This window comes from Anomaloglossus baeobatrachus, chromosome 3 (genome assembly GCF_048569485.1).
Source record: "Anomaloglossus baeobatrachus isolate aAnoBae1 chromosome 3, aAnoBae1.hap1, whole genome shotgun sequence".
Taxonomy (NCBI): domain Eukaryota; kingdom Metazoa; phylum Chordata; class Amphibia; order Anura; family Aromobatidae; genus Anomaloglossus; species Anomaloglossus baeobatrachus.
In genome coordinates, this window is record NC_134355.1 from 403,963,199 (window position 1) to 403,976,222 (window position 13,024).

General features: G+C 41.0%; 1 protein-coding gene across 21 annotated transcripts in view; it reads left to right on the forward strand.

The window, feature by feature from the left end:
• DST (dystonin) overlaps nt 1-13,024 on the forward strand; it is an 879,552-nt gene that overhangs the window by 580,449 nt on the left and 286,079 nt on the right. For 20 of the 21 annotated variants that reach the window (XM_075340270.1, XM_075340271.1, XM_075340278.1 and 17 more), the window contains 3 exons: nt 7,635-7,868; nt 10,116-10,268; nt 11,396-11,629. In XM_075340270.1, the coding sequence (XP_075196385.1) occupies nt 7,635-7,868; nt 10,116-10,268; nt 11,396-11,629 (621 nt within the window). The remainder of the gene's footprint in view (nt 1-7,634; nt 7,869-10,115; nt 10,269-11,395; nt 11,630-13,024) is intronic. The other variant, XM_075340286.1, reaches the window with a different exon arrangement.

The following is a 13,024-nucleotide window of genomic DNA, read 5'->3' on the forward strand; positions in this document are numbered from 1 at the left end:
CATCTCCACAGCATGAGGCTTCCACCACCACGTGTTACTGTGGGGATGGTGTTTTAGGGTGATGTGCAGTGTTTGTTTTCTGCCACACATAGTGTTTTGCATTTAGCCCAAAAAAGTTCTACTTTGGTCTCATCTGACCAGTGCACCTTTAACATGCTAACTTCATGTTTTTGGAAGACTTTTACACAACAATAATACATGTATACCAAAAGACTTCTTCAAAAGTAGAAAGCAAAAATACAACAATATGCATTGTTCTTCAAAAGCTGTATAAATAAAGGAGCTGCTCAGGTACCGGTATAATTATGTATTTTGATATTAGCAAGTTGATTAAAACCCATGTTTCATAGTTTCATAATATTTAAAATTGAAGGTAGACTTAAGGGCACTTTACACGCAGCGATATCGCTATCGATGTTGCTAGCGAACGTACCCGCCCCCGTCGGTTGTGCGTCATGAGCAAATTGCTGCCCGTGGCGCACAACATCGCTTACACCCGTCACACATACTTACCTGCCTAGCGACGTCGCTCTGGCCGGCGATCCGCCTCCTTTCTAAGGGGGCAGTTCGTTCAGCGTCACTGCGACGTCACTAAGCGGCCACCCAGTAGAAGCGGAGGGGCGGAGATGAGCGTGACGAACATCCCGCCCACCTCCTTCCTTCCTCATTGCGGGCGGCCGCAGGTAAGGTGATGTTCCTCATTCCTGCGGTGTCACACGTAGCGATATGTGCTGCCGCAGGAACGACGAACAACCTTCTTCTTGCAACAGCAACAATTATCGGGAAGGAACGACGCGTCAACGATAAGGTAAGTAATTTTGATCGTTAACGGTCGTTCGTGCGTTTCACACGCAACAATGTCGCTAACAAGGCTGGATGTGCGTCACGAATTCCGTGACTCCAACGACATCTCGCTAGCGATGTCGTTGCGTGTAAAGCAGCCTTTAAGTCCATTGAGTTCAACCTATAGCCTAACATGTTGATCCAGAGGAAGGCAAAAACCCCATGGAGCACACAGTGCACTCCATATTAAGAGAAAAATTCCTTCCTGACTCCACATTCTGCAATCAGACTAGTTCTATGAATCAATGTCCCATCACAGCTAGTGAACATAACCAGTGATATTCTATTTTTCATTAAAGGCATCCAGGCCTTTCTTAATTTTTAGTAATGTATCAACCACTACAAAATCACATGGAAGAGAGTTCCATAGTTTTACTGCTTACAGTAAAGAATTTGTTTCTGGGTTTATGATTAAACTTTTTTCCTGTAGAAGTAGAGGATGGCCCCTTGTCCACGTCGCAGGCCTAGGTAAAAAGATAATTAGAAAGATCTCTGTACTGTTACCTCATATATCTGTACATTGTAATAAGATTGCCTCTAAACCGGGCTTTACACGCTGCGACATCGCTCACATCGGTGGCGCGTCATGGGGTGATCTCTGCCATAGCGAACAATATCGCTACGGCAGCGTCACACACAATTACCCCTTCAACAACATTGCTGTGGCCGCCGAACAATCTCTCCTGTAAGGGGGAGGTTCGTTCAGCGTCACAGCGGCATCACTAAGCGGCCGCGCAATACAAGCGTAGAGGCGGAGATGAGCGGGCGGAACATCCCGCTCACCTCCTTCCTCCCTCATTGCGGGCGGCCGCAGGTACAGTGATGTTCCTTGTTCCTGCGGTGTCACACATAGCGATGTGTGCTGCTGCAGGAACGGCGAACAACCTGCATCCTGCAACAGCAACGATAATTGGAATTAGAACGACGTGTCAACGATCAACGATTAGGTGAATAATTTTGATCGTTAACGGTCGTTCACACGCAACGACGTCGCTAACGAGGCCGGATGTACGTCACGAATTCCGGGACTCCCAACGACATCTCGTTAGTGATGTCATTGCGTGTAAAGCCCGCTTTAGTCATTGTTTTTACAAACTGAATAACACTAAGTTTAATAGCCTATCTTGGTATTGCAGTCCACCCATTCCTTTAAAAACCTTGGTTGCTCTTATCTGCAACCACTCTAATTCAGCTATGTCCTTCTTATACACAGGAGACCAAAACTGTACACAGTATTCCAAGTGACTAACTATGTTCTTCTCATGAGCATTTATGCCTCTTTTAATGTATCCCATAATTACCATTATTTTATTAGCCTTGGCAGCAGCTGCCTGACATTGATCAGAAAAGTTGAGTTTACGGTCCACACATATACCCAATTTTTTTTCAGTGACAGGTTTACCCAGTGTTTTACAATTAAGTACATAATTATAAATGTTATTTCCTCTGCCCAAGAACATTACATTTATCCACATTAAACTTCCATTGCCATTTTTCAGCCCAAACCTCCTGATTACATACAGTAAATCCTTCTGTAATATTAAATGATCCTCCTTTGTATTGATTATCTTGCAGAGTTTAGTATCATCTTCAAATATTGAAATTCTACACTCTATGCCCCCTACAAGGTCAATAATAAATATGTTTGAGACAAGAGGGCCCAATATTGACCCCTGTGGTATCCCACTGTTAACTGTGACCCAGTCCTAGTGTGTTCCATTAATAACCACACTTTGTTCCCCATCACTGAGCCAGTTCTTAACACAGTTACACATATATTCCCCTATTCCCATTCTCATTTTATGTACCAAAATTTTGTGTGGCACTGTATCAAATGGCTTTAGAAAATCCATATAGACAATATCCACTGCATTTCTCTGGCCCAGTCTGGAACTTACCTCCTCATAGAAGTTGATCAGATTTGTTTGACAGGACTGATCCCTCATAAACTCATGTTGATACTGAGTCATGAGGTTATTGTTCTTGAAATACTCCAGGATATCATCTCCTAGTAGGCCCTCAAGGATTTTACCGACAGTAGAGGTAAATTTAGCCTATAATTTCCAGGTTCAGATTTTGTCTCGTTTTTGAATATTGGCACCATTTTTGCCATATGCTAGTCCCGTGGTACAGTTCTTGTTATTATGGAATCTGTGAAGATTACAAATAACGATCTGTCTATCACTGTACCTAATTATTGCAGTACTCGAGGGTGCATGCCATCTGTGTCTGGGGATTTGTCTACTTAGTATTTTTGAGCCTTACTTCCTGCCGGGTTAAGCAAATGACATTTAAAGAGAACCGACTCAAATCAGGATATTCATATATAAAGTAAAGCCAGTGCTATACTGACACTAGGATGCTGAATCTAAACATTTTTTGTTCTGAGATTGGATGTTTTATTTTAGAAATATGTGCTAGTAAAGTTCCATCAATGTACTGCTATTTGATTGACAGGTGCAACAGGGGTGGGTATATGTGGGTTGGAATTTGCTGTCTATTCCTGCCCCTGTCTGCCTGCCTGGCCATGGTAGATGTTAGACTGTATGGGCTGCATTTCAAACACGCCCCTATCACGTGACAGAAATGATGTCATACCTGGAAGGACAGTCTAACATCTGCCAAGGCCAGGCAGGCAGACAGGGCTTGGAATAGATAGCAAAACCCGACCCACATATTTCCTTCCTGTTGTACCTGTCAATCAAATAGCAGTACATTGCTGGAACTTTGCTTGCAGATATTTCTGAAATTAAACATCCAATCTCAGAACAAACTTATGCTTACATTCCGCATCCTAGTGTTAGTATAGCACTGGCTTTACTTTATATTTGAAAATCCTGATGATTGGTTTTCTTTAATGGATAATTTATGATATCTCTGATCATGTCATCTGTCATTGAATTTTCTTCTTTATTCTAATGAAAAAAAAGGTTTATCAGATTGCCCTTTTCTTTATCCTCTTCCACCATTTCACCCAGACTATTTTTGAAGTGTAGTTGAAGAATAATTTTAGATTATTTTTACTTTCTCTGGCAATGAGTCCCTCTGTCTTAATCTTTGCTGCCTTGATTTGCTTTTTACAGAATTTGTTTAATTTTTCCATAATTATATAATGCCTCTCCACTACCCTCTTGCTTTAATTCTCTAAACGCTTTCTTTTTGTCATTTATTGCGCCCCTTACAGCTCTATTTAGCCATAATGGTTTCCTCCTATTGCTGGCTTGTTTACTCCCAAAGTCATATTCAGGATGCTTATAATAGTGTCCCATTTGCTTTGTGTACTTTTGTTTCTGAGGACAGTTTAGGGCACCAAGTTCAACACTTATATGTTGGAAATTCGCCTTCCTGAAATTTAGTGTCCCTTGTATCCCAACTACCGTACATCTTATTAAAGGATACATGAAAACTTATTATTATGTGAATTGTCTCTCCAGTAAAGGAGACAAACTCTAGCACAGCGCCACCTATTGGAAGTAGCGATCCTAAAAGTCACAAGTGGATTTTTGACAATCCTTTGCAATATGACTCAGGATATATAAGCCAGATCAGAATCCCAATTTGCAGACACGGTGTTTCGGGGTGCTTGCCCCTCGTCAGTGCAAAGTATGGGGGTGTCTGATCTGGCTCATGAGAAAGCTATGTGGGGACCACGGGGGAACACTATTCTCCTTAAGGAGACTTTGCAAGCCAGTCTGGCTGCCAGGTAAGTATTATTATGTGATCACTTTTATCCAAGTGGCCCCCAACCCATATATTTGATATGCGATGCCGTCTATTGGCTAATATTAGGTCCATCAGTGCCCCTCTTATTGTTGGGTCCTGAACCAGTTGTGAAAGGTAATTGTCTTTCACTGTTGTCAAAAACCTGTTTCCTTTGCTGGACTTGCAGGTTTCACCCCAATTTATATCTGGATAGTTTATGTACCCCATGATAATGACTTCCCCCTGATTCGCTGCGTCATCTATTTGCTTTATTAGGCTATTTTCTTCCATTTCCATTATATTTGGACATTTATAACAAACCCCTATCAGTATGTTATTATTCATCCTCCCTTCCTTTATCTCCAGCCATAGGAACTCTACATTTTTATTCACCTTACACATATTATCAATTAGGATGGGTTTTAGTGACAATTTTATATACAAGCAAACACCTCCCCCTCGCTTGTTTGTATAGTCATTCCTGAACAGACTATATCCCTATAATTTAACATCCCAGTCATAGCTCTTGTCCCACTATGTCTCCGTAATCCCTATCATATATTTTTTTCTCAACAATATTAATTCCAATTCATGCATTTTGTTGGTGAGGCTTCTGGCATTAGTGTACATGCACTTTATATATTTCTTTGTGCCTCTATCCTTGCTCAGTGTATTGACTGTCCCAATCCCTCCCACCATGCCACCCCCAATTTCATTAGTTATGCCCAGGTCACTTTCTTCATTATCTTCTCTTCCTGTACATTAAGTGTCCTCCCCCTAGTCTCTAGTTTAAACAATCCTCCAAACTTCTAGCCATTTTTTCCTCCAGCATATCTGCACCCTCCCCAATCTGGCAAAGCTGTACCACCAGCTATTTGGTCTTTGAAGGATAGATAATTTAAGTTTGGAATGAGAGCCACCTCCCAGAAATGAAGACATTAGCGAGTTTAGCAATGTAAAGAAGGATTTAGTGCTAGGTACCACACTGTGTTGCAAAGTATAACTGAATTTTGGCAATAATATAATCTTCATTTGGTTTATGCATCCTGGCACTCATAAAGGTGGTTCCCCCAGAGATTAAACTTCAGTTTGGGATAATCTAATAGTGGCAGAGTGTTAGAAGAGAGATCTCTTTTACAGTCTTGATGAATGTTCATCCCTAAATATTTAAAATGTGTGGCCACTGGTAAAAGTTACAAAGAATCTAAATGGGTTGAGGGGCCGCATGAAAGAGGCATTAATGCCAATTTGTTCCAGTTTATAGAAAGACCAGAAACTCTGCCAAACTTATCTGTGATAGAAAAAACATTAAAGTGTCCTCAACCTGGACCATGAAAATCATCATGTCATCAGCATACAATCAAATGGTATACTTCCAATCAGCTATACTGTAGATATGCCTTTAATTAGTGGTGTAGAGCGTATTCTGATAGCTAATGCTTTAATAGCCAGAGCAAATAAAGTGGGGGAGAAAGGACAGCTCTGATAAGTTCCTCTTTCAAGCGAGAAGGCAGATGGAAGGCCATTCACCAATACCGTAGCTTTAGGAGCCATGTATAGTATTCATATTTATTCACGGAATTTGATGCTAAATCTACATTTTTTAAGACATGCCACCAGAAATGGCCATTCTACTGAATCAGATGCCTTCATGGTATCAAGGGAAGCTAATGCTTAGCTGTTCTTAGGCTATATTGAATTACTCTGGACTACCAAATGTACCCTTTTGATATGTATGGAAGTGCTCTTGCCTGGCATAAACCCTGTTTGGTCTGGATGTGTTAAATCTAGAATCATTTTATTGAGTGACATAGCCAAAATCTTAGTAAGGATTTTATGATCATCGTTTACCAAAGAAAAAGGCCGATAAGAGCCACAATCCATAGGATCCTTCCTTTCTTTTAATAATACAATAAGTTTGCGTCATAAAAGGAAATGGGCAAGGACTTGTCTTTGAACATTGCTAAAAAAACCTCTAGAAGGTGAGGAATTAAAAACTATTTTGATGTCTAACATACAATTCCAGTGGGAGCACATCTGAGTGAAGTCTGATATATGCCGAGACTGACAATGGAGAAGATGGAGAAATAAATCTCTCCATCGTCTCTGCACGTGAGAAAATCAGATCACAGTGAATGACGTTCGGCTCATTCTCTTACAAGAGTTTAATCCGAGTGTCATTAACATACATCTGATTCTCTCACATCAGATGTTATACGCTAGTGTGTCCCCGGCTTTATACTGAGAATAAATTACACACTAGTGGACTCCATTTATTAATTAGGTGATTTCTGGAGACAGTTGGTGGCTCAGGCTTTTACTTAGCGGGATCGGACTACACGGTGCTGAATACAAATGCACGTCTCAACTTTCAGAATGATATTCTTTAAATATTTAGAAAACCATGTATAATTTCATTACACTTCACAAATACTTACTACTTTGAGTTGGAACAGCACATAAATTCCCAATGAAATATATTTATGCTTTTGGGTGTAACTTGACAAAAGTTCACGGGGTAGGAATACTTTTTTTAAATCAATATATATATATATATATATATTTATTTATATACATTATATATTTTATATATATATATATATATATATATATTATATATATATAAACTTCTCACGATCAGTAGAATACTACAAACAAAATGGAAGAGAAAGTGATTAGAAATTGTATGTATGTAAAAATGGCATCAGAACAATCAAGTCCTCACCCATTTCTTTCTTTGTATGTAATCATCAGTTTTTTGAATGGTGTATAAATTGTGCTGTTTTTATTTGTTTATATCATCTCCGAAAGAGCTTTGGAAAAAGTTGTCAAAATGATGATACTTATGATACTTTATCTTGCCACAAAACTGCTAAGAACCAAAATAATCCTGGTCCTTAATGGGTTAATATTGATACATATCACATGTATTAATGTTAATCAGTCAGCTAAACGGCTTTCATGTGAAATGTTATGACTCTTTTATGTTTTCTGCAGTTTAGTTTGCACAATTCTATAATAGTATCGTAGTGTTAATTATATTTTTTTAAGAATATTCTATATTGCTATAGCTATGATTTCATACACAGGCCCTCAGCAATGACGTATCGGAACAAAAGGTGGAGTTAGAGACCACAGCATTTGATATCCAGTTCTTTATATCAGAACATGCCCAGGATCTTTCACCAAATCAGAGCAAGCAACTTTTACGATCACTAAATGCAACACAGAAAATGTTTCAGGATGCTCAAAAAAGGATCACTTCTCATACGGAGTCTTTAAACAGTCGTCTGCTAGCCGCACAAGACTTGAGCGAGCAGAAGGTTTGAGACGGGGTGCATGTGATGCTTGCTTATAGTAGTTTGGTATTTATGTTTTGTATCTGAGCATTGTATTTGTCTCTGTAATAGAAGCATAACTGATGTCCTGATTTCTGTAGGTAAACATAGCATGTTTGGTGATATATGCAGCAGTTGGATTGAGCCTTCATCCATAACATTTTCTCCTAGCAGTCTGGCTCTTACTATTATCCTTATTTCTTAGGCTATGTTCACATCACATTTTAGCTACACTTCGGAGGCTCCGTCATGGCTTAAGTAGGAAGCTCTGAAAAATGGGATTCAAAAACTTAACTAAGCCGTGGTCAACTGCATTTAGTTGTCTTCTCAACTACTCAAGTGAGCATCACTGTGTTCGGGTGCGCTCTGTGTTCGGCCCAGTGCAAACCTTTTGCAGTGTTTGAATAACTCACACTGGGGTAAAATCAGCGTTATTGTATGTAGTGTAGCAAAAAAAAACCTACAAGCCTCTCACGGAAGTAGTGTTCTGATTATAGCTGGCTGCTCAGTCAGTGACTTCCAATGAGGTTCAGGTCAAGTCCGGGTCCCGAACTGAACTTTATATAAAGTCCGGCTGAACTTGCCGAACCAACCTTCCACAGGTCCACTCATCTCTATTCTTGAGGCATCTTTTTAAGCATTTTTTTTCTTAATTCTTTTCAAACTTTTTCAACCATTCTTCCATCGTTTTTAGGGAACCTATGAACAAGTAACTTTTACATAAAAATGCACATTTATTTTTTCGTAAATATTTAATTAGCGCTTTTTCAAGGGGTTTTCGAAGCAGAATTTGCACATACCCTAAGCTCACCAGAGAGTCAGTACATGAGGTGCTGATTTCCATTGCAGCAAGGTTAAAACTCTAAAGGGGGCTTTACACGCTGCGACATCGCTAATGCGGAGTCGTTGGGGTCACGGAATTTGTGACGCACATCCGGCCGCATTAGCGATGCCGTTGCGTGTGACACCGATAAGCGATTTTGCATCGTTGCAAAAACGTGCAAAATCGCTAATCGGCGACATGGGGGTCCATTCTTAAAAATCGTTACTGCAGCAGTAACGAAGTTGTTCCTCGTTCCTGCGGCAGCACACATCGCTGCGTGTGACGCCGCAGGAACAAGGAAGCTCTCCTTACCTGCCTCCCGGCCGCTATGAGGAAGGAAGGAGGTGGGCGGGATGTTACGTCCCGCTCATCTCCGTCCCTCCGCTGCTATTGGGCGGCGGATCAGTGACGCTTCAGTGACGTCGCTGTGACGCCGCACGGACCGGCCCCTTAGAAAGGAGGCGGTTCGCCCGTCACAGTGACGTCGCCGGACAGGTAAGTATGTGTGACGGCTGTTGTGCGGCACGGGCAGCGATTTGCCCGTGTCGCGCAACAGATGGGGGCGGGTACCCACACTAGCGATATCGGGACCGATATCGCAGTGTGTAAAGTAGCCTTAAGGCTATGTGCGCACTAAGCGTTTTTCACGTTGTGTTTTTCTCCACAAAAACTTACCCGCTGCAAAAAAATGCGCCGTTTTTAAAGCGTTTTTACCGTGGTTTTGGCTGCGTTTTTGTGCACTGCATTCAATGAGTGAAAAACGCAGAAATAATTGACATGCTGCGTTTTTGTGGTCACTACAAAAACACGGCTACAAAAAAACCGCTGTGTGTGGACAGCACTTCTGAAAACCCATAGACATTGTTGGGGAAGCAATGCCACAGCGTTTTCAGCAGAAAAACGCGGCAAAAACGCCGGTAAAAACGCTGCAAAAAACGTCTAGTGCGCACAGGGCCTTATAGGCAATGAAATAACCAGTCAAAAAAAGAAGGTAACTTCTACTTAAAACGGTGAGACGTTATTAACATTTTCAGCTGAGCTAATAGAACATGATCTTTTGCATCCTGTTTAAATATACAACTTGACTTAACATCCATACTTCAGTACTAACATCTGTTGATATGTCTTTTTCTGCATCATTATTAACACAGGTTCCCGAATGGAAAGACACCGGGATCATCAGCGCAGTTGAACCGTCTACTTTAACTTGTGCATGGTCAGGCTTTGAAATCTCTCTCAATTTGGCTGTTTGTAATTCTTTGAGATGAATGAAATGTTTTCTTCTGCTCTGCAGTCACCTTGCTCAAGCCATGATCCACTGTGACCATGTTTACAGCACACTGTGATTTGTGACCTTGATGTGCTTGCTCTTGTTAATCTGAGCTTCATTTGTGATTTCATTCCTGCAGGATGCTGAAGTACAGCTCCAAGAGCACAAAGATAAGCTGCAGGAAATAAATGACCTGCTCACTCAGACAGAGAACAGGCTTATTGGCCAGCAAGACATTTTAACTGCTCGGGACAACCCTGCTGATCTGCAACATTGCCAGGCTGAATATGAGGTATTGGATTGTTTTGTATCTAAAAAGTGTAATTGTATTAAGGGTACACTCACACTAGAGTATAGCTGGCGTATAACTCGGACAAGTGATATCTGATGTTATATTGGATAGCAGTCGCTCCAGTGTTATACTAAGGAGCAGTGCCGACTATTTCAGCACCAAAACATCCTTGCAGCTTTGATTGTGGCGCGTCATGAGACCTGATCATACTCAGGTTGACCATTGGCTCTTCCCCAGTAGCTTGTTGAGTACCTTCCTACCTAGTGGTACATCTTCCAGCAGTATATCAAATTCCTTTAGTTCTACTCTCCATCAAGTTTTGTTCACTTAATAGTAGATTGCCAGGCCTTTTTTCCAGGCAGTAATGTGGTCCCATGAAGGAGCCACACAAGAGTCAGAGTTATATGTTGTCAGGACAAACCGCCTCATTGCTCAAAGCCTGCTGCCGACGCCAACACTCAACAGTATGGTTAGTTAGTTGTCCCTGATGGCAAAATACATTGCCAATGGTATGGCTTTCAACATTACTGATCCACACACAATACAGACAAATACACAATACATACCTCAAATACACACTTCAAATACACAAAACACACAAGTCACAATGCAGACATCAGATACAAAAAATAGACATCAAATACACAATACAGACAACAAAAACACAATACATATGTTAAATATACAATATACATAATAAATACACACTACGTACATCAAAAACACAATTTAGACATCAAATACACAATACAGACAACAAATCTAGATTAGTGCTATGGTGCAGATATATACATTTTCCTTCTGCTGACTTTTTTTCAGCAACATGGATCCATACATTGTCTGTATGAACAATCAGGATATAGGCTTGGAATCTCTCACTCCATTATCATCTGCTTATAACCTATTTCTCTTACATTGTGTTATTTTGAACTCTGTATGACGATAAGGCTTATGTGGTTTTGCTGTAATTCTATTATCCTTGTTTAGCGTGTAGGTTTCAGCGGATTATTTGGAATGCTCTCCCTTTTTGAGTAGGATGATGTGAGTTCTAACAGTGCCAGATTGAGTACTTATAATCTAGAAAATCAATAGATTTACGCTCCAGTTTATTTTTGATGCATTTGTAGGAGGTACAGAAAGACGTGCAGGCCGGTGCCAGTGAGCTTGCAGAGATTGTGAAAAACACAGAAAAATTCCTCCTAGAGTATGGAGATAAGCTTTCCCCAGAAGAAAAATTCATCATTGAGCAGAAACTGAAAGAGGCAAAAGCTAAGTTTGATCTGCTTCGTAAGAAAGCGGAACAATCCAAGAAAGAACTTGAAAAGGCAGTCACTACAGCCATCAAGAAAGAAACAGAAAAGGTTCCCGATTTGTTACTTATATTATATAGAAACTGCATATGTGTAATCGTAAAATCACGTAATTCAGGAATTTTTTCAGTGTACTTAGCATTGTCATAGCTGTCCCCATGCATGTACAAATGTAACAAGTGTTTACTTGGACAGCTGCTGCACACTGCAGAAATAGTGTAGCACACCTATTAGCATAGCCATGCATGGGCATAACGTGCTATTCCAATTGCTGTATTGGTTTGAACATTTGTTTGCCGCTTGTTGCATTTGTACCTTGCTCATACAGGTCATATATTACCATAGTCAAATATTTGGTCAAAGCAAATAACCATTGAGGCCTCCTTCACACGTCCGTGTATCCTGTACGTGTTTTGTCCATTTCCTCGCATGCCGGAGACACGGACACACGTAGACCCATTAAAATCAATGGGTCTGCGCTCATGAGCGTGTTTTGCCATGGACCGTGTGTCCGTGTGGAGCATACGTGTGCCCGTGTGCTCCACACGTAGACATGTCCGTTTTTCTCCGGCATCACGGGTGTCACACGGACCGCACATGGACCACACGGATGTGATCCGTGTGACACGCACCGGAGAAAACACACGTGTCTGTGAATTAAAAGGAATTTCTATGCTCACCTTCTCCAGCACTGCTTTCTGTGCCACTGCTGTCACTTGCTTCCGACCCCCGCTCATTATGCTCATTGCATATTCACTCCACTCCGGGCCGGAAGCTGCAGCAGCGGGAGTCGGCAGGACCGGAGACCGAAGATCAGAACCACGGACAGCAACGTCAGGGACAGGTCAGCAGAAAGTTCTTGTTCTCCATGTGTTATCACGAATAGCACACGGAGAACACACATGGCCATAAACACGGCACACGGAGGGCAATTCACACCTTTGACACGTCCGTGAAAAACGTGCTTGATTTTCATAGACGTGTGAAAGAGGCCTAAGGCTTGGTTGATATCACATGTAGTCATCTGTTATCATGGATCTGTTAGAGATCTGTTTACAAAAAAGTTATGTAAACTCAACTGTTTGTCCTTTGTTAATTAACGGATGTTGGCCAAAACCGTTTTTAACATGTGGAGTCTATGGACAACGGATCCATTACCGGATTGCTATTTATTGTCCATTTGTAATGGATCCATCAAGAAATCAGCGGTCCATTATAAATGCAAGTACAATGGATGGCTAAATAGCAATACGTTAACGGATTCGTTGTCGATAGAGTCCCATGTTAAACGCATCCGGTAGAAATCAGTTTCCGAATAGATCCATTCTAACGGATCACTACAGGACATGTATACATAGCCTAAAATGGTTGTCCGATACTCAAAAACTTTATACCAAAGTTCCTGTCTGAAAACCAAAAATGTTTATAACTTACTGTAATTTAGCA